This window comes from Asparagus officinalis, chromosome 5 (assembly GCF_001876935.1).
Source record: "Asparagus officinalis chromosome 5, Aspof.V1, whole genome shotgun sequence".
Lineage (NCBI taxonomy): Eukaryota > Viridiplantae > Streptophyta > Magnoliopsida > Asparagales > Asparagaceae > Asparagus > Asparagus officinalis.
In genome coordinates, this window is record NC_033798.1 from 114,215,975 (window position 1) to 114,239,746 (window position 23,772).

Here is a 23,772-nt window from a genome sequence, read left to right on the forward strand (position 1 = left end):
GGTGTCATTATCATAGTGGGCTTCATTAATTGTAGCGGCAAATCAGATTATGAAACACGTGGATCTCCCTATCACAATCCTATTTGAATGCATAGATATTACTAATACGTGAGAAGTCACATGGTATTCCAGTCACATGATCAGAAAAAATAGAAAATTACAGCAACTTTTTTAGATGTCTAAACGTTACACGGTTCTCTCTTTCTAGATACGTACTGATCTGAACAGACATGCATTTGGAGCAACATGCAATCTAGGTGTGCAAGAATCACTCAACTTTGTTTAATTATTTATTGCCATTTTTTTCCGCCTCCTTCCTAAAGTCCTTGTGGTCGGTTGCCTCGTTGCCTGAACCTCTGCCCCTTTTCTATCTTTTGGGGCTCGCACGCTTTAGCCTTTTACTCAAAGGCTACCGACACAAAGGAGGAGGCGGCGATGATGACAGGTGAACCAAGCATTTGGATCGGGCCCATATATAATAGAAGCATTCAAAATCATTTGGCAAAGCAAGAGCAAAGAAAAACGGAGAAAAGCCGATGGAATTGAACACATGGACAGAACAAGATTCTACAATCAACATGATTATCTATATCTATCTATATCACCTGGCTACGATGTCACCAATGATTAACAAAAAATCACGGTCAGTCTCTAAAACACTAATCTCAACTTTCTCTGTCGTTTCTTGTTTTCTCTTTTAGATCTGGTCCAATAACCAGCAGGTAAGATATGTATTTTTTACAATATGATTTCTACCTATAAGGTTGAAACTACAAAAGTACACACATCAATGTGAAAGCAAAAGACCAGGAGCGGATCCCCTCCTGAACACCCATATATAGTAGGGATGCAATTCTGTATGTATTCAATTTTGCATTTTGTTACGGTATATTCTTCATTTAACTTGAGCTCCAAAAACAACATAATAAATAAGGACAATTTTTCTACCATCAACTCTAAATCACTACAACAATATACAATATCAGTACAGTTGGAATATCATATCGGCATAATCGACGTATATAAACAATCAAACTATTGTAGTTTGCAGTCACCAATTTTGATATTTGTGTTAGACACTTGTCGTAGGTGATTTCTACTCTCCGTTGGGGAAAACAAGCATAAAAACAGATTCAAAATAGTACAGAACAAACCGTACAGGAAAGAAAGAAAAGAGCAAAAAGTTAGAAACATCATATTAAATGCACTTCAATTTTAAAATACTTTACAAAAATGCTGAATCTCCCTCTTAACAGAGGACTGGCCTTGAAGAAATTATGCTCCACCTACGGTAGTGTTAGGTCTGCACAGTACTTCCGAGGATGAGACGGTTGCAGTCCAAAGAAGCGCTCTCTTCTTGTGAACACCTCGACTACTTCTTCAGTTCGTCAGAACCTCCAATACTTAACAGCTTATAGAATTATTAAAAGATGAAGAAGACAGGAGATTTCATTTTTCTGTGTGTTTCAAATGATCAGAAAAATCCCTTTTATAAGGTTCACGAGAGACAAAACACTGAATTCCAGTTTTTGCAATGTTTGTAACGTTTGCGATAAAACCTATTCAACCCTTGTAACGTTTGTAATGTACAAAATGTTCAACTGGTTTTAATTGAGCACATGCAAAATGTTTTAAGCTCGTTTAAAGATAACACGTGCAAAAAGAGCACGCGCCGAATCACCCACCCGAGCCCGCTTGCACAGTCCCTCTCGCACATGCCCGCTCGCTCGCTTATATACCAACACAAGTGTATAATATTAACACCTTTGTTATACCATATATAACACGTGTGTTAATTTAAACTAACTAATATGCATTCAATTAGCCAATATGAGACTGAAACTCACATACTATTTATTAAACACATTTTAATTTTTATCTATAGAATTCAATCATTAATGATATCTTTCCATAAAAAACCTCTAAGATTCATTTATTTTAACAATTCCCCACAATTTCATAGCTGACAGTAATTTAGATTATACATATCATGCTTTCGAAGAATGTATCTTCCGATTTGAACCTTCCCTATAGTTATCCAATTTTATCACCACAGGCACAAAATGAAACTAAGTCTTGAACTTGAACCTTTGATGTGGTGATATTCATTGGTAACATCACGATATAGGTTATAGAAGCAATCTTTAGGTTTAACGCATTATGGTCATGTGTCCTTATCCTTTTCATGAATAATTTCAAGGAATAACCTTCTTCCTCTAATTACGGCCACACAATTATGTTCATATAGTTGGGCATCTCCAGGGATGTACTGCTTGCATCTCGTCTTAAAGATTTGATCTCATTCAAAGTCGAAACACTCTTACTATACTAGCAGTTAACAACACCTTCTAGGTATATATGATGATAGACTCAGATACAAAGTATCAATCTATGATTAGGTGTTTAACTCACTCAATAGTTTATTGTTACCACATTGAACCTACTTTGCGGGATCTCTACTTAGATAGGTAGGGTTGCTACTGTCGATAAGTTAGGTAAGAGTTTCAGTCCTATTATCAACCTAGATTTAAGAACTAGTAACAACTCTAGTCCTTTTGTAAAGGAATCTGCTATGTTATCCTTAGACCTAACAAAGTCCACATCAATTACCCCTTCATCAACAAACTTCTTCATAATCTTTATCTGTACTTGGATATGACCTTGAGTTTTGCGGTTATACTTTAAACTTTTAATTCTTGCAATTATGGTCATATTGTCATAATGCATTGAGATTGTAGGAATAGGCTTGCTGATCATGGGCAATTCAGACATAAGTCTCTTAATTCATTAAACTTGTAAACCAGTAGTGTCCAAAACACAAAGTTCTGCCTCAAACGTAGACCGAGACAAAATGATCTGTTTGACAGATCTCCAGCCGACAACATCGCCACCCAAGGTAAATACATACCATGTAAAATCATTACTACCTGAACCCATAGCAATTCAGCTAGCATCATTGTATCCCTCCATAACAGGAGGAAATCTACCGTAATGAAGTGCAAGGGAAATAGTTCCATTCAGATACTGAAGCATCCTATCCAAGGCCTCCCAATGAGTCTTATTTGGACAGCTAGTGTATCTACTTAATTTAGAAACTGAGTAAGATATATTCGATCTTGAACAATTTACAAAATACGTCAAGCTTCTAATGATCTGAGAATATCTCAATTGAGATACATAGACTCCACTTACATTCTTGTAGAGAGTTACTAAAGGATTATATAGAGTTTTGACGGGTTTGTAATTCTTATAGCCAAATTTCTCAATAACCTTCTCTGTTGGCCTCTTTGTTTTGATGATGTTTAACAAACAATTTATCACTAATGTTGTTTGTCTAGTGTTTGTGTTTATCTATTTATTGTAGACAAACAACATGGTGGAGGATGGATGGAATTGCGTATTCACGATCATATCTAATGGAGGTTGGCGGAATTGTGGTATGAAGCCTTGCAATTCAAGTTAAAGATCCAAGTTCAAGCTTCATCCATAAGTTTACCAAGAAGAGCTTTGTTGAAGATCAAAGCTTGGGTAAATTAGTTTAATTATATTATGTGTGTTGTTACTTTAAGCTCAATTATACACACACACACACATTTTATTGGTTTCTTTGTGTATATATATATATATGGTTTTCTAGTTTAAATATGAAACAAATACTTATTTATATACATACATACATGTTTTATAGTTACCAAGTTTGGTTTTGATAAACAATGTGTTTTGCCACATATACATGAAAATAAACAACACATATACATATATATATATTTTTCATGATTATATGTGAAAATAGTGTATTCTAGTTTATAGACTTAACAATCATAATATACATCTTCTATTAAGTCTATAAAATCGGTTTATGAAGTTTCAAAACATGGTGTAGTCAAAATGTCAAAACAAATATGTTTTCATTTTCATGTTTTGGACTATTTTGTAAAATAAAGATATTTCTCATTTGGGAGGTGCTTTTTAAAAACCAATTTTTGTAGCATGTTTATTATCATGTCTATAATCATTTTCCAAAGTTTTATATTTTTCTGATTTTATTTGCTATTTTTAAAAGGAGTTTAAAATTAGATTTCTGTTTCTAAACAAGCTGATAACCTGTTATCAGTCGACTGATAAGTCGACTGATGACATCAGTCGACTGATGTGTCGACTGAAAAAAACGCCTAGAATAATAAAAAGTTTTTATTTTATTTTGGTCGACTGACCAGTCGACTGATGAGGTCATCAGTTGACTAATAAGGTCATCAGTCGACTGATGAGCTGGAAAATGCCTCTAACAGTCAGCTCATCAGTTGACCGATAAAAACCGTTAGTCGCCTGATGTTGTAACGGGTAGTTTTTTTTAACATATTCTAGTTTTGGGTTTTTGATCTTTTTGCCTTGTTTTCTCTTGGCTTTGGGGTTCCTATAAATACCCCCACATATCCTCAGTTTTATTGACTTAAGAAAAATGTTTTAAACAAGTTTAAGAGAGTTTTAACAAGGGTTTAAGTTTGGTTTAAGTTTGTTTAAAGAAGCTTTTAAGCATTTGAGAATTTGTTTTGTGAAAATAATTTCTCAAGAGCTTGAGGAAGATCATCCATTGGTGTTTGAGCATTCAACTCTTCTCCCTCTCTCTCTTAATCTATAGAGAAGTTTCTTCTAGCTATTTATTGTTTTGGTTCTAATTTTCTTAAGCTAGATTTCAATATTGAGTTTAATTGTTTTATTGATACTCTTTGTTCACACACAACCTATTGAGCTTATTGTAGTTGCATTCATAGTATAATTTGGGGTTGTGGGTTTGTGACATTGAGAGTGAGCTTAATTGTGTTCTCATCTATTGTAGAGAACAAATTTATATTTGTGAGGCTAATTGTGAGTTGCATATTATATTACATTTGGACACCGAGAGAAGTGGTTGGTGAGAGATGTGGTCGGTTCCAAGAGGAGTGAGATCGGTAGTAAAGCCTAGTGAGAGGTGATAATTCCGAATACTTAAGGGAGACACGAGCTAGAGACCAACACTTGAGGTGATAGTTAGTGTGTTTACATTGTGAGTGATTGTAAAATTTTCGGTGAGCTAGAAAACCGAGTGTGAGATGCAAACGTTGTTCGAGTGAGCGTAGAAAACCCAGTTGTGATAGTGGAGATCTCTTCGAGGTGATAAGCGGAGACGTAGGTCATGGGGACCGAACTCCATGATCATATTATTTGTTTGTGATTGCATTGACGTACTTATTTTTGTGTTCATATCTTATATCGCCTTTGTCTATTGCTTATTGTTTATATTCACACTATCTTGTTTGTGTTCATATTGCCCTTGGTTTATTATCCTTGCACATATATTGTTCATATCTCTTGTGCTAGGATATATTTGTTAGTAAAGTTTTAAATTTACATAAATCAGATTAGATTAGCATAAACCCTATTCACCCCCTAGGGTTCTTTCTTAGTGGCATTAAAGGTCTAACATTCTCAACATAGTGAGATTGAGAAATAGCAATACTCTCAACTGATCTTATCAGTTTTAGGCCAAGAATCACGTCAACAACTCTCATGTTCTTCATTTCAAACTTACTACTCAAGAATGACTTAGCCTTATTGATTATCCCAATGTTAGATCTAAACAATAGAATATCATCAACATAAATGCACAGAAAAAAAAAATACAAGAATCACCTCTTACGTTGCTATAAACGTACTTATCAAACTCAATCATTTTAAAACCAAAATCAATGATAGTTGTATCAAGCCTTTTATGCCATTATTTAGGGTCTTGTTTAAGTCTGTATAGAGACTTCACAAGTTTACATATTTTTCTTTCATTTTCAGGTGCTACAAATCCCTCAGGCTTATCCATATAAATATCTTTTTTAAGAAAACCATGAAGAAAATCAGTTTTTATATCCATCTGGTGGATTGTAAAATCATACATTGAAGCCAATGATATAAGCATTTTGATTGTAGTCATTCGGGTAACTGGAAAGCATGTGTCAAAGAAATCAAGTCCTTCAACTTGTTTGAACCCCTTGGCAACAAGTTTGGCCTTAAATTTTTCGATGGTCCTATCTGGTTTCATTTTTTTTTAAAAATCTATTTAGACCCTAATTTCTTGCACCCAGGAGGAAGATCAACTAATTCTCATGTCTCATTAGAGAATAGAATTAATTTTACTTTTGACAGCTTCCTTCCACTATTTAGCCTCTTTCAAGGACATACCAGATCTGTAGGAGATAGGATCCTCCTAAATATTGTAAGTGACAAAGTCACTTCCAAAATCTTTGATGATCCTAGCTCTCTTACTCCTTCTAGGTTCATCTAAATCATCAGATCTTTTAGATTCAGATTTAGAACTATCTGCCCCCATATTTGTCATCCTTTCCACATGATCAGGAATAAAAGTTGAGACTGATACTGGATATTTATTAGAAATATTTTGAGGTATTCTGATTTTTATAGGGAAAATATCCTCAAAAAATGTTGCTTCATGAAATTCAACAGTTGTATTAACATTTATGCTTGAGATTTCAAATTTGATCACTAAGAATCTCAAAGCATAGATGTTTTCTACATAACCCAAAAAGATAGAGTCTATTGTCTTAGAACCTAGCTTCTTCCTCTTGTGTTCTGGGATTAGTACTTTTGCTAGACACCCCCACACTTTAGGGTATTTCAAGCTTGTCTTTCGACTTCTCTAAAGTTTAAATGGACTACTTTCATTATGTTTCTGAGGGACTCTATTCAGAATATATGGCAAGCCGTATTCAAAGCCTCTCCCCATATATATTTAGGAAGTCCTGAACTTTTATGTAGACTATTAATTATATTTTTTGAGGTTCTATTTTTTTGTTCAGCTACATCGTTAGACTGAGGACAATAAGGAGCAGTTTCCCCATGCACTATGCTAAAAGATTGATATAGAAAAGTAAACTCCTTTGATGTATATTCTCCACCTCTATCAGATCTTAACCTTTAAGTTTCTTGCCAGTTTGAGTTTCAGCTTCATTCTTAAAAATGATAAATTTTTCTTGAACCTTATTCTTAGTTTTAAGCAAGTAAACATAACAATATTTGCTATAGTCATCTATAAAGGTGATAAAATATTTCTTCGATCATGTCTTTGGTCAAAACACCATTAAATTCATAAATGTCATAATGAACTAAATCAAGCAACTCAAAATTTTTATCAACCAATTAAAAAGGTTTTCTTGCTTGTTTAGTTGTTGCACATACTTGACATTTCTTACTATGATCTAAAGAGTGTTTTGGAATCATATTAAGATTCATCATTCTTTTTACAGAATTAAAATTAATATGACCAAGATGTTTGTGCCAAACATCAGATGATTCAATATTATTACTAACAGGATAATCAAAAACAGAAATTTTATTTATTTTAGAACTAAGAACAGGTTCTGCTCTAACTTTATACATTCTATCAGAATCATAGTATTTAAAGTTAAAAGATCCAGCATGTGACATAACTACTTTATTACATTAAAAAAACTCATAACCTTCCCCAACTAAACATGAACCACTGATAATGTTGCGTCGAACAGCAGGAACATGATGCATCTTCTGTAATAATAGAACTCACCCTGAATGAAACTTTAGGTCCACTCGTCTATATCCTAACACTTTAGATGCAGTTTGGCTCTCCATCTTCACAGTATTTCCATTTGCAGGCTGGTAAGACACAAACAATAATTTGTTGTCAATGTGTACGTTTGCACCAGTGTCTACTAACCATTCATTTGGTTCATAATATTTAGTAATTCAGGGTTACTATTCTATGGACCCAATAGGCTCAATCATAACCATACTAACCTGAAGCGCACTAGTGGACCCTGGATTGGCTTTAGATTTCTTTGTAGAACAAGCTTTAGCCCAATGTCCACCCTGTCCACAATTCCAACATGGTTTGTTTGTTTTTGGTATCATTTGGATCTTATATTTGGCTTTGATATTTTCATTAGGTTTGCCATTAGGTTTGTTTTTAAGCTTTTTCTCAGAAGTTATAATATTTAGTTTAGGTTGGTGCTCAACAAACACAATATGTTTCTGATTCTTATGTTGTTCCTCAATAGCTATGGTAATCATCAAGTCATCAAGATTTATTTTTTCCTTAAGATGCTTGAGATACATTCTAAAAGTCTCCTAAGAATTAAAAAATTTCTCGATGATTGTCATAACTTGAAATTTTTCAGGAATCTCCATTTCAGCTTTCTCGAAGAGCATGAAGAATGAACAAAAGTTCATGTACTTGTTCTGTTACATATTTACCCTCGACCATTTAAAACTTTAAGAATCTGGACACAAAATATTTTTCAAGATCGAGGTCTTTAGTATTATATTTTCTGTCCAGTTCATCTCATAATGCCTTTGCAATGGGTGAAGAAGAACAATAGACATCGAAGAGCACGTTGGACATAGCCAACAAAATGCATCCTCTGGCTATTTGATCCTTCTCCGTCCACTGTACAATTTTATCTGCACTATTAGGATCTTTTTCATCTAGTTTTAGACATTCTGTTAATATCATTGCCAACATCCCTTTAGTCATCAACCAGATCTTATAAACGTTGTTGTCAACGTTTGAAGAACTGACCAGCAAACTTTTCAGGTATTCCAGATATATCCATTTTAGATGCATATGAATTAGAACCAACTCCAAAAACAGACGGCATAACTTAAATTAAAAATCGTTTCTTCAAGATTGTTGGAAAAAACAAGCATAAAAATAGATCCAAAATATTACAGAACAAATCATACAGGAAAGAAAGAAAAGAGCAGAAAGTTAGAAACATCATATTAAATACACTTCAAGTTTGAAATACTTTACAGAAGTATCGAATCACCCTCTTAACAGAGTACTGGCCTTGAAGAAATTATGTCCCACCTACGGTAGCATTGGGTCTGCACTGTACTTCCGATGATGAGACAACTACAGTCCAAAGAAGCGCTCCCTTCTTGTGAACAACTCGACTATTTCTTCAGTTTGCCACAACCTCTAATACTTAACAACTTATAGAATTATTAAAAGAGGAAGAAGATTGAAGATTTCGTTTTTATTTGTGTTTCAAATGATGAGAAGAATCCTCTTTATAAGGTTCATGTGAGACAAAAATTTGAATTCCAGTTATTGCAATGTTTGTAACGTCTGCAATAAAACCTATTCAACCTTTGTAAGGTTTGTAACATACGAAACATTCAGCTGGCACATGCAAAAAGAGCATGCGTCGGACCACACAACACGAGCCCTCTTGCTCGCACGCTCGCTTATATACTAACACAAGTGTATAATATTAACACCTTTGTTATACCATATATAACACATGTGTTAATTTAAACCAACTAAAATGCATTCAATTAGACAATGTGAGACTAAAACTCACATACTACTTATTAAACACTTTTTAATTTTCATCTATAGAATCCAATCATTAAATGATATCTTTCCATAAAAACTCTCTAAGATTTATTTATTTCAACACTCTCCTTATATGATTTTTTTTTTGCCATAGAGAATTGTCGCTTAGTAACCCCCCCCCCCCCCCCCCCCTAGTAGTAAACGGATAATTGTAGCCAAATTAGCTCACATGCTAAATTTTAGTAAAAGCCAAACTTTTGTGACTAATATAAAAGATGCTCTTTCGTTAGTGCACCACATTCAAAAGCCAATGGTCCCTGCATCTAAGTATGGATGGGACATGACTACATCAAGTCCACATCTTATGAGAGCTGGCACACTTGCAATGGAATTAGAATAGAATTAGGGTTAGGTTGCATGCACAAATAATGGTCCTCGATCAAGCCCTTGTCTACTTCAGACTTGATGTTGGATTTTTGGTTTGAGACTTTCTTCAATATGTCAAGATAAGTACTAATAGAATGTTAGGATCGTTTAGCTACAACTTGTAAAAGGGGGACTTAACTTGTAAAAGGGGGACTTAAAGGTATCTAAACTTTCTAAGGTTTTGATCTTTTAATAGGAATTTGGATCATCTCATCTTTTTCGTAAGTCATGGAAGTCGTTTTCTTACTGTAACTATAGGTGTGGAGTGAACTTAGTAAGATCTAGATGGACGAGGAATCTGAAATGTAGTAATTGTGGAGATGGGTTAGGTTATTCTTCTTGGACCCAGTTGGCTAAAAAAATTAATCATATTTCAGTCATGAGTCCAAGCATATTTAGTCATATGTCCATCTAACTCCTTTTTGAGTTGTAGAACTAAATCTTATTTCATGCCCTTCGTTAGACCAACCTCACATTTAGACCGGAATAAATACTTGGCATGCTAACATTATACCCATGTTTCTTAGAAATATTGAAGCACATTAAAAAAAAAGGTAACTTCTGCCTTAGGTGTTGTGAATTCAACTACAGTCACAATGGTCAAAAAGCATTACTCAAGTATTTAGCATGACTTGTCGCGTTTTCCTAATCTGAAGAAATCTGAAGCCTTTGTTATATTATGGACTAAATTAATTATGATTCTTGGTATCACCAATGACCTATGGCTGATTCAAGATTTTGTCACATTGGTATCTAATAGCACGTATTAATTCATTCAATTGGGCAATTCCAAGGATTATCCTTGGTAGCGGTGTCCCATCCTCATTCTAGTGGCGTGCATGTTATGGATTTCATGGGGATTAATTTGTGGGATTAAATACTAAACGAATAACGGTACAAATGAAAATATCACAAGCAAGCAAACACCAATATTTAACGTGGTTTAGCTAATCGTGCCTATGTCCACGAGGCAATCCAGAGAGAAATATTTTACTATGAATCAAGAGTACAACCCCTCCAAGTTACACCTGGACTTGGGAAGTAAATCACAATAGAAAAATACAGTGTAACCTCTAGGACACCAAAACCCTAAAACCAGTCTCACCAAAAAATCTCCAACATCCATGGAGAAACCAGCACTGTACCCTCGACGGCGTCGTCGTTTTGAAAACAATTACTTTTGAATCACTGCAATCGGACAATCAAGCTATCCAGAATCTCATTTTTTCCTCTCTCTCTCTCTCTCTCTCTCTCTCTCTCTCTCTCTCTCTCTCTTCTCTCTCTCCTCTTTTCTTTTCTCAGATTACTATTCATGGTTACTGTAGTGCCAAAATTAATTTCAGGGGGTTCTCAAAAAATAGAATTCACCAAAAATACTCCTATTATAGATAGATCATCTAAATCCTCTTCTAAATAGAATTTTAATTCATGTGAAACTCATGTGGGTCTTATCTTGGGTTGGACCCACAACAATCTCCCAATCCAGCCCAACGAGAGGGTATGCCAATCTGTAACTCCTCAACGGGAGTTCATGTCGGCCAATCACCGACACAACTCTGTCTTCTCTTTGGAAACGATCTTCGTTAAAAAAATCTGCTGGATTTTTATCTGTGTGAATATTTTGTAGCTTCAGCTCCTCTTTCTCAACGGTTTCTCTAAGCCAATAATATCTCACATCAATATGTTTCGTCCTGGAGTGGAATGTGAAATTCTTGCTCAAATCAAAAGCATTTGACTATCAATGAAGATTTGATAATTGTCCTGCTGCAAGACTAACTCCTATAAAAATCTTCTCATCCAAATCATCTCCTTACCGGCTTCTGTAGTTGTAATATATTTCGCATCTTTTGTAGATAAAGCAACACATTTCTGTAACCTGGACTGTCAAGATATTGCTCCTTCTGCAAAAGCGAACAATCAACCTAAGGTAGACTTTCTGTGATCGAGATCACCTGCCATATCCGCATCTACAAAATCATATAATACTACATTTGAACCTCCAAAACTCAAACACAATCTGAAACTGCCTTTTAAATATTTTAAGATCCACTTTATACTTTTTCAATGAGCTTTCCTTAGATTAGAAAGAAACATGCTCACAACGCCAACTACATTAGCTATATCTGGCCAAGTGCAAACCGTAACATACATCAAATTCCCTACAGCTAAAGAGTAAGGAATATTCTCCATCTCACTCTATTCCTCATTTGTAGTCGGGCAAAACTTTTTACTAAGCTTCAAATGACCTGCAAGAGGAGTAATAACTGACTTAACATCTTTTATGTTGAATCTATCAAGTAGTTGTTCAACATATTTCTCCTGTGATAACCATAACTTCCTGGCTTTCCTATCATGAGCAATATCCATACTAAGAATCTGTTGTGCCGAGCCCAAATCTTTCATAACAAAAGATTTAAATAACTCCTTCAGCCCACCGATTATCTGACTATCCTGACCAACAATCAATATATCGTCCACATAAAGCAAAAGGATAATGAAGCTAGAATCTGAAATTTTCCTAAAATATACACACGAACTTGCAGCTGTCCTCTGGTACCTATGACTTAACATGAAAGAATTAAATTTCTTGTACCACTACCTGGGTGCCTGCTTCAAACCATAGATGCTCTTTTTCAACCTGTAAACGATGTGTTATTTTCCCTTCACTTCAAAACCCTCTGACTGCTCCATGTAGTTCTCCTCCTCCAAATCATCATGAAGGAATGCATTCTTCACATCAAGCTGCTCAATCTCGAGATCTAAACTGGCTGCTAACCCCAAGATAACTCTAATGGACGTCATCTTCACAACCGGTAAAAAAATCTCATCAAAATCAGTGCCCTTTTTCTGACGAAAGCCTTTCATAACTAATCTAGCTTTGTATTTCTAAATCTTTTTGTAGCCATCATTCTTTAACTTGAACACCCATGTGTTCTTTAAAGCTTTTCTGTTCTTCGGCAAATCCACCAACTCATAAGTATTGTTCTTCTCAAGAGACTTCATCTCTTCCTTCATAGCCTGAAACCATTTGTCCTTATCTTTATGAGTATGTGCCTCCTGAAAGCTTTCTGGCTCCCCTCTTCTGTCAGTAAAGAATACTCCGAAAGATGATATCTCGTTATTTGTTGAAAATTTTGTAATAAGAAAATGAAAGAATTGAATTGAATTTATTCTTTCTAACTGCTTAGAAAAAGAATGTTTACAACTCTCTCAATCTCTAACTGACTATAATTTGAATTCCTGATTACAAAAGAGAAGATGATCAATATAAATTCTCCCCTTTGTTTAATTTTGGGTTCTTCACGGTGGCGATGAGATGCCTCTCTCGAATGCTTGCATCGAGTTTGCTTCTTGTTGACGATCTGAACGTCTTATTTCACTGGAACGTAGTTGATTCCTCTTGATTGACGTTAAAGAGAACTTGCATAATAAGTTTGAAACTCTTGACGAGTTAAAAAACTCTGAACGAGTTTAGAAGAAGTTGCAGAGCAAGTTTTTAACTCTGATTGAGTTGAGAAGAACTCTTAAAAAGAGTTCAAAAAGCCAAGCCGAGTAATCTCAAAGGCTTTCATAAAAGCCTTCCGAGATGATCCAAGAGTTCCTCCAAGTTGCTGATCTCCAAAGCTCCAGATCGAAGATCTTAAAAAGTCAGCCCAAGATCTCTTCTTTGCTGCTAAACAGAAGGATCCGAACTAAGCTGATTTCCCAGCTATTTATAGAAGATTAAGGGGTATAACCGCCCCCTTAATTCTCTCCGTAATGAGGTTGAATATGGTGAAGAAAACAATTTCTGGAACCGTTCAACTCGTGTTTGAACGAGTCAAACGCTAAAAATAACGTTCTGGGCTGAACTCTGCGTTTTAGACCTGAAACACAGAGTTGGGCATTTTTAGTTGGCTCAAAACGCAGTGGTCGTACCGCTTTTTGGATCAAGAATGCAGAGTTGGGTTCTGCGTTTTGGGCTGAAAACGCAGCAATGAAGTCTGCATTTGGATGTTGCAACACAGGGAAGACCTCTGCATTTTTGATGTTGCAACACAGATCTGACCTTTGCGTTTTGATGTTGCAACGCAAGAAGGACTTCTGCATTTTTGATGTTGCAACACAGGACCGATCGACCTCTGCGTTTTGATATTGCAACGCAGGGAGGACCTCTGCGTTTTGTTGCTGACACATGGGGAGGACCTCCACGTTTTGATGTTGTAACACAGGGAGGACATCTGTTTTTTTTTTCTGGGAACGCAGCCACGAGCTCTGTGTCTTGACTTGAACGCTGGGGATAAACCCTGTGTTTTGCATCTGGAATGCGGGCATGAGCTCTGTGTTTTGACTCTGGAACACGAGCATGAGCCCTGTGTTTTGACTCTGGAATGCAGAGGTGAGCCTAAAACGGGCTTGGCGAGCTTCAGGCTAAGTCCAACGTTCAAGCGAAGCCCAGTCTTATAGACAGACTTTAGAACATAATTTTCTACGAAGAACAGGTCATAACTTTCAAACCGTAAGTCAGAATCAGACGAATTATATATAAAAATCAACTATCTCGGCGAGATGGAGCAACCAAACCTACCCCATAGGGTTCGGTTTGATCTTGTCTGTTTCGCCAAATTCTTTACGGTTTGAAAGATATATGCGTTTTGATTTGAAGAGACCGTCAATTTGTAGTCTCTTTTGCTATAGCGTTACAAAGATTATCATCTTGTAATATTCTTCTTGGCTCTTTGAAAATATGAGAGTCGTTAAATTGTAACTCCTGATGTTAATTGTGAAGGCTGTTGATTAGAGCTTTTATCAGTTATTATGAAGGTCGTCAGATTATAATCTTCATCGATCTACGTGAAAGTCCTCAAATTATAATCTTCTGGAAGCCATCAAATTGTAACTTCCATCACCGGTGTTTGATAAGGATAAGCTATCTGTAGTAATTTTTAGACAGCCTACACTCGTGGATGGTCGATACTCTTTAGCTGATCTCCTAAGTTATGGCTCTGCAAACTCCTGTTGCTGGTGATGCTCCCCCTACTGAGGAGCCTCTTGCTTGTGATCCTGATCACCGTCTCCCTGCTCTGGTATCTGAATGTCATCATCAACATCATCATCATGCACCTGCTCTATATCCGTAGGATGTAACTGTACTTGAGATGAAATGAGTGTTATATCTGAAATCTCACTAGCAATACTCTCTGACTGCTTTGCTCTCCCGAGATCTGCAATAGTCTGATCCTCCTATAAAATCACATCTGCTCGACTGATAATTCGTCTCCTTTCTGGATCACATAGTTTGCAGCCGAACTCATCTTCTTCATAACCAAAGAAGATGCAAGGAACCACTCTATCATCAAGCTTCTGTCTCTTCTCCTTCGGAATGTGTACAAAAGCCTTGCAACCAAACACCTTCAGATGAGAATAGGAAATATCTTTTCCGGACCAAACTCTTTCTAGAATATCAAAACCCAAAGGAACTAAAGAAGACATGTTGATTATGTAGCATGCAGAGCGAACAGCTTCAGCCCAGAAGCTCTTAGGTAACTTCACCATCTTTAATATGCATCTGACTTTCTCCACAATGGTCATGTTGTACCTCTCTGCAACTTTATTATGTTGTGGTGTGTCGGGCTCTATCCTCTGATGTCGAATATCATGCTTGGAGCAATAATCTCTAAACTCAATGGAAGTGTACTCTCATCTATTATCGGTGCGTAAACACTTTAACTTTTTTTTATGTCAGCCTCTCCACTATGGCATGAAAATTCTGGAAGATTGAAAACACCTGGTCCTTTATCCTTAATAAGAAGATCCACATCCTCTGTGATGCATCATCAATAAATGTGACAAAATACTTATTATCACCCAAGGAATCCACCTCAATAGGACCACAAACATCAGAATAAATCAAATTTAGGATATTATCTTTTCTTTTAGAATACTTACTAAAAGAAACTCTATGTTGTTTGCCAAACAAACAATAATCACAAGGGGTGAGTGACGAACATTTAACAAAGGGAATGAGAGAATTTTTTGCCAATATTTGCAATCCCTTCTCGCTCATATGCCCGAGCCTCGTATGCCACAAACTGAGAGTGTCAGTCTTGAGCCACACTCAAAGAATCATATGAAACATTTGCTTGAGTGTTATATAAATTGTAACATATACTTCCTCTAGTTACAACAAGAGAGCAATTGGTGATTTTACATTTTTCTTCACCAAATTGAATTTCATATCCCATTCGTTCCTAAGTAAGACCTGAAATCAAGTTGAGCCACAAATTGAGAACATGCCGCATATTCTTTAAGATCAATATGCATCTGGTATTTATCTGCAAGTGTATATAACCAAGTCCCACAATCTTTGAGTAGCTGGTATTGCCCATTTTCGTATTGCCAAAGTCACCTGCTTTATACGATGTGAAAAGGTTACGATTGGAAGTAGCCTGACATGTAGCTCATGTATCCACTATCCACTCGGAATTCTGACGTGTAACATACATACAGTCTTCTTCCCTGCAAATGAGAATAACGTCAGTCTCAGACAAAGTAGTTGTAGTGTCACTGTCAGCTTTCTTCTTCCTATCTTTCTTTTCATCTTTGTTCTCACCTTACTCTTTCTTCAATGCCCAATAATTCTTCTTGATATGATCTGGCTTCCTACAATAAAAATAACCTCTTACATTAGACTTTGATCTGCCCTTAGATATGCCATGACCTCTAGACTGGTCTATGTACCTTCTCCTACCCCTATTCTCCGCGACAAGTACCTGTGAGTTATCTGTGCTGGTAGACTTCCTCTGAGTCTCCTCATTGAATAAACTACTAGTAACCATACTCATCGATAACACACCATCTGGAGTTGTATTGCTAACTATCACAACCAGTGTTTTCCAATTGTCTAACAAAGAACCCAATAGCAATAAAGCATGTAGCTCATCATCGATATTCATCTTCATGGTATGTAATTGATTAATCAAACTCTTAAACTCATTCAAGTGCCCTGCTATGTTACTTCCTTCTTAGAATTTTAAGTTCACCAACCACCTCATAATAAACGCCTTATTTCCTGCGGTCTTTTGCTCGTAGAGATCCTCAAGCTTCTTCCAAAAATATTTTATATTAGTCTCACCCGATACATGATGAAACACACTAACGTCGATCCACATCCGAATATAACTGATCGTCTTCTTGTGTTGTTTCTCCTATTCTTTATTAGTCATCTTTTCTGGCTTTGTTTCATCTCCCTCAATAGAGTCATGTAAATCTTTACAATACAGAATATCTTCCATCTTGAATTTCCATACTTACCAATTGGAACCATCCAATTTTATTATTGTGCAAAAACTCTCTATCTTTTTCATTCCAAAGAACGCCTTGAACCAGTGCTATGATACCACTTGTTAGGAATTTTACGGAGATTAATCTGCGGAATTAAACACTAAATGAAAAACAGTACCAATGAAAATATCACAAGCAAGCAAACACCATGATTTAACGTGGTTCGGCAAATAGTGCCTACGTCCACGGGGCAATCCAGAGAAAATATTTTACTATGAATCAAGAGTACAATCCCTCCAAGTTATACATGAACTTGAGGATTAAATCATAAGAAAAAGATACAGTGTTACCTCTATGATATCAAAACCCTAAAACCCATCTTACTAGCGCCATACCCTCGATGGTGTCGTCATTCTGAATACAACGACTTTTGAATCACTGCAATCGGACAACCGAGCTATCCAGAATCTATCTCCCCCCCCCCCCCCCCCCTCTCTCTCCCCTCTTTTCTTTTCTCGGGTAACTGTTCATGGTTACTGTAGTGCCGAAATTAATTTCAGGGTTCTCATAAAATAGAATTCTCCAAGTCTATTCTATTATAAATAGATCATCTAAATATTCTTCTAGATAGAATTTTATTTTATGTGAAACTCATGTGGGTCTTATCTTGGACTGGACCCACAACAGTGCTTACTAATAAATTACAAGTAAAAATAAAGAAAATTATCTATGAAGTTTCTAGCGGTGTCCTATGACAACAGAATAACATTCCTATCAGAACCAAATATTATGTAGGAAATTGTGGAGCACGCATGAGCTATAATATACCAAAATGTCCCCTCTTATAGGCATCATACTTAGATCAGAATACCCCGCATTGTGTGGCGTTTTGATAAGATATGTATTCATGATACCACTAGACATTATACAATTCTTTTAGTGTCCATAAGGAGTTAAGTATGGACCATCTAATGTGCAAGTTTTATCCCTTCACAGAGCACCCGTAGGAATGACATCCATTTTAGCACCAATCAAAGCACACAAGGGATGTTTAAAACTGAGAGAAATCATTTCACTAATCTTGCTCATCTTAAAGGGCATCATTTCATCGTAAAGAGATCTTAAAGAAGAAAACACATCATTTCACTCATTCAATCTCATTAGAAGTTATTTGGAACTGAAAATGTTATCATGACAAGTTGTTGGAGATAAAATCCACTTAATGAACCACCATATCCGTATGCCACTCAATTGTACAAAGAGTTAATAAAATTATGCAAATATATTTGTTTGTTTACTTACTGGACCTGAAATTATAGTAATCAGACTGCAAATAGTTTTGACTATTTTACCCATAGACCTTGCTTCAATACAAGGCAATGAATGTGCACTTCACACGCGCAAAATCTAGGACCTATGGAGGTAATCTATTGCAGATTTCCAATCAAAATCAACAAGAAAGTGACTTGCAATAGCGAATTCACCAAGCGTGGAACTTTATGGGGGATGGCTATTCAAAGTTGATATGATGAAAATATTTGCAATTTAAATAGGAAAATTCGAATAGTCCGAGCACTACACTTTCTGATATCCAAAGGATTCCAAGTCAAGGATAGAATGATAGCCACTGAATTTCTTTGGATAATGATATCCCAATTATAAGTCCAATTATGCAAATTTTGTTCTCTTGCTAAGAGCCCATCAATCTGCCTTAGGATTCAGCAACTTGTTACCTTAGCAGTTGCAATACTAATTCCTTTAACGAAGTATGATGATTTCAACCTTGATTTGTTAAGGTCTGTGGAGTCAGCACTCAGAAGAATCAGAACATAATGGATTTATCAACACTACTATAGTGAGTTTGAGGGATTACTCAAATCCAAATATATCAGGTATCAAAAATAATCCAGCTGTCTGTACTTTTTAGAATAATAGAGAGAAATGATTAAGACCATATCAACATCAAAGCCAGATATTTGCTTTGTTCTTTTCTCATATGCAAGAAAGGCATCTGGTTTAAAAACCCATCTAATTTATTAGTAACTAGCAAGAATCTAGCAAAGTAGGAAACAAGCCACGTTGGCAATCAAATCCATTAAAATACTATAGCAAATAAATTCAATTGCAAGTTGGCTACTCCTCACTACATGAAAACACCCACATGCCATCCCCTTCAAGTTTAAGCAAGTTAGATTAAAAACTCAACCACCCAAGAGACCCAGAGTTGTCTCAAGTGCAGGGGACAACATACAAATAGAAATCAATGACCAAGCCCTACATATAATCAGTGAAAATCCCGCAACTTTACACAGTTGCATAGCAACGAGCCACTAAATTAAACAGTAAAGGCAAAGAAAAATTACAGCAATATGGGCCACCGCATTTTTCTCCCTTGAGTGCACTAGTGGGCGCAAATCTCTGCCTCGAAAGCAACCAACACAAAAGAGACTCATCAAAATCTGTGGAGTTGCTTTCACAAAGTGACCTGAAACAGTAACTAGGAACAGTATTTACAAAGACAAACACCAAATCTAAACAACACTGCCTTGATCTGAGGAGCCGTCTTCATAGTAGTAAGGAGAAAGCTTCCCGCTCTTTTTCTCGGGATTGAATTTGTCATCTGATCTCACATCTTGAATCATTTTCACGGCTCTTCTCATCGATGGACGGTTGATGGGGAGAGCACTGGCACAGAGAAGACCGATGTCGAGCAACTTGCTCATCTCGTCTCTAAAGCAGATATCGAGTTTTGGATCAAATACATGCTCCATTCCTTTTTGCTCTATTATGGTGCATACCCATTTCACTAGATCCTTTTCTCCGAACTCTGGATCAACTGGGAGTTTCCCAGTCACTAGTTCTAGAATAACTACGCCAAAGCTGTAGATATCACTCTTTTCGTTCACCCTGAGAGTGTATGCATACTCTGCGTGCACAGAAATCAGAAGACTTCAGTGAAAAGAGCAAGCATGGTTTTAAAATTATTGGCATCAATAAAGCAAATCAAATAAGGAAATATTATCTTCTCTCTAAAAGGAAGGCAGCGATCTTGAGGATAACTAAAACAAGAGTTGATAAAGATCTACGCAATAAAGCACTAGCTAGAGAGTAAAGAACTAATTATGTGATGCGCATGTCAAAATTTGCTCAGGGAAGGTGGAGTTTTATTATAAAACTTGGATGCAGATACAGTAGGAATCCAAGTATCTGAACCTAATATTTAATGAATGCGCACCTACAAAGAGGGACAAGAAACTTCTTGGTTGTGATAGCAAGAGCATGCCAGCTAGTATTTGAAGATAAGAGCTTGTTTATAGCTTAGTAAAGGAAGAAATCTGAAGGAATATCTTCAGCAATCAACTTATAGTTAGACAGTTTAATCAACCAAGTCTCTAGAAAATCTTATGCATCTCATATTCTGTAATTGATCCCAAATTCATATAAACAAAATACATGGGTAAGAATAGGCCATTGAAGAAATATGAATTAAATCAAATACTATGCAGATTCATGTGAATAATCTAAAACTGGGACAACAGGCATATCTATAACAACGTATCAGCAAATTAATAGCACATAAATTGTTAAGAAAAAACAAAACAACATATTCAGAGGGTTATAGAATCACAAACCAGGCGCAAAATATCCACAAGAGCCAGCGATCACCGACATAGATTTTGCTCCTCCGATCACTTTGGCAACTCCAAAATCAGCCACCTTTGCCCTAAAATCCCCATCCAACAAGATATTATTGGACTTAACATCTCTGTGCACAATGGGAGGTACACAATCATGATGAAGATAGCAAAGCCCCTCAGCCGCATCCAAAGCAATCCTATACCTCATTGGCCAATCCAAGATCCCGCTCTTGTTACTATGCAGCAAATCGCCCAAACTCCCATTAGGCATGTATTCATAAACCAAGAGCTTACAATCCTTATGACTACAAGAGCACCATAACTTCACTATGTTCTTATGCCTAATTTTCCCCAGTGTCTCAACTTCAGCCTCGAAACCATCATCGTCTTGATTATGATTCAAATTCTCAACATCTTTCTTTGCTGACCCCCACAGTTTTTTCACAGCCACAGCTTCTCCGTTGCTGAGCACCGCCTTGTAGACTTTACCCGAAGCCCCACTACCAATAACATTATCCTCATCCAGGCAATCCAAGATCTCGTACTCACTGAATCCCAGCTTGTGGAAAGATGTTAGGGTCCATTTAGATCGATCCATTCTTTGTTTTGCCTTCGTGAAACTTCGATATCTCCAATAGAACCAGAACACCCCAGTGAAGAGAATCAACACCGATAGTATGAACATGGACTTTATCAACCAAATCTGGCTGTGTCTACTTGTTGATCTTTGTTGAGTGCACAAGTCAGGGAGATCCTGACACAGCCCGGGATTGCCCAAGAAACTCTCTCTGTAAACCAGGGTCTTAAACATTGGGGGAAGAGGACCAGAGAGCTGGTTATTTGACACATTGAATTGATTCAGCTTCAAGTCTTGAAGCTTGAGTGGAACTTCTCCAGTTAACAAATTTCCAGAGAGATCAAGATAATTGAGAACAGGCAAGTCTCCAAGCTCTGATGGAATCTCACCAGTGAGCTCATTGTCAGCAAGATTCAGCTGGCTGAGCTTCTTCCATGACTCTATTCCTGTTGGAATTTCACCTGATATTGAATTGTTATGAAAATCAATTCGCCCGAGCTCTGCAAGTTTAGCCATCTCTAATGGCAATGGCCCCGTTAATCTATTGTTGGCGACAGAGATTTCATAGAGATTTGCCAACTCACCAATTTCTTTAGGAATTTGACCACGAAATTGGTTGTTCGAGATCAACAACTTTGATAAATTTGCAGCACCGGATATGGACGGAGAGATTGAACCTGATAAGCTGTTGCCAGCGAGCTCGAGCAACGAAACATGAGGAAGTCCCCAGAATCCAGTGGGAACAGAGCCAGATAGCTTGTTATTTAACAGGCGAACTCGGGTCAGAGACTTGCATTTGCTCAGAGACTCAGGAATTCCGCCCGATAACTCATTGTCGAGCAAAAGTAACTCTTCCAGAACCCCGTTGTTGCATATGCTAGAAGGTATTTCGCCAGAGAGCAAATTATCAGATAGATCAACAAAGCTCAGCGGTGATTTACTACCGAAATCGGCGGGAATACTTCCACAGAGTTTATTAGAGAACAACCTTAGATCAGTGAGCTTCGAAGAGCTCGACGTCGTGACAGGAATTGAACCAGAGAGATTGTTCTGATACAGATGCAAGCTATCAAGAAGAGGCAAAAGAAAAATATCATCAGGGATTGAGCCAGAGAGATTGTTCATTGAAAAATCAATACTCCGAAGAGAACTAATGTTCGAAAACCCCGGAGGGATCGAACCCGAGAGAGAATTCTCGTAGAGCTCAATCTGAACAGCAGAGCTTAAGCCCACGAAAGAAGAAGGAATAGGCCCAGTCAGTGCATTGGTTGAGAGATCAAGATCAGTCAGCTTTGAAAGCTTACCCAATGAAGAAGGAATGGGTCCAATTAAATTGCACCCAGAGAGCCAAAGAACCTCAAGAGATGAAAGATTACCAAAAGAAGCAGGAATTGGGCCAGGAGTAAATGGGTTGTATGAGAGATTGAGCTGCTTAAGAGTGGAAATGTTTGAGAAAAACTCAGGGATTGGGGAAGTGAGAAGATTGGCAACAAGGGAGAGGGACTGTAAACAGGGGAAGTGGGCAAATGAGGGAGGAATCGGTCCTGAGAAATTGTTACCAGAGAGATCAAGGTAAGTTAAGAGAGGGAGAGATGAGAGAGAAGAAGGGAGTGAACCCACAAGGAGGTTCTGAGAGAGGTCCAGATGTGTTAGAGAGGAGCAGGGGAGGAGAGAGGACGAGGAGAGAGAGGAGTTGATGAAGTTGGTAGAGAGAGAAAGTGAGGTTAATGAAGGGAGTCTGCAGAGAGGAGGGGGAAATGGGCCTGAGAGATAGAGATCGGAGAGATCAATGGAGGTAACAGAGGAAGAAGAAGAAGAGCAAGTGATGCCAGTCCAGTTGCAGGGATCTGGGTCTGACGGGTTCCAGTTTGAGAGTGAGTGGTTGGGGTCATCAAGGAATTGCTTCGATTGGAGGAGGATGATGCCATCACTGTTGAGAGAGAGAGCTGGGTTCAGAGAGAGGTTGAAGATGATGGTGATGATGAGAAGAAGCATGGTCCTTCTTTCTTTGATCTCTCAGAATGGCTCTCTCTGTTTCAGAGGGAAACAGAGGGGGAGAGGTGCGTGTTTTGAGTTTCCAGGTTCAGGCTTTTTGAGCTAGAGAGATCATCGGTATATTATTCTGTTCGTTTTTAACTTTGTGAGTTTTTTTTTTTTGTATTTTCACTGTTTTTTTTTAGGGGAGTCCTTTCATTAAGCTCGTGAGTGATAACTGATGCTTGTCATCTCATAACTGGGCAGTGTAATAGGTGTCACATCACTGCATTAGTAGCAGATCAGGCATGGCTGTTTGCAGTTCTCTGCTTCTGCTGCTTGACTTGAGCCATCGATTCATGAAGCATTTAACCTTGAGTTTGTTACTCTCATTACAGTTACAATTTTAAAAAATGTGCCTGGTACCTGAATCTAAATTAGACGCTAGACAGGTTGTTTTTTCTATATAGTAGTCCACAAATCTTTAATATTTTGAACGTAGCCTTTCAGATCATTATAATTATAGGTAAGTC

General features: G+C 37.1%; 1 protein-coding gene across 1 annotated transcript; it reads right to left on the minus strand.

The window, feature by feature from the left end:
- Nucleotides 19,223-23,440, minus strand: LOC109840771 (receptor-like protein kinase HSL1). Its single transcript, XM_020409527.1, has 2 exons — nt 20,683-23,440; nt 19,223-19,976 (listed from the first exon to the last, which is right to left on the minus strand). Exons 1-2 carry the CDS (start codon nt 23,258-23,260, stop codon nt 19,582-19,584), a joined length of 2,973 nt encoding a protein of 990 aa, XP_020265116.1. The 5' UTR covers nt 23,261-23,440; the 3' UTR covers nt 19,223-19,581.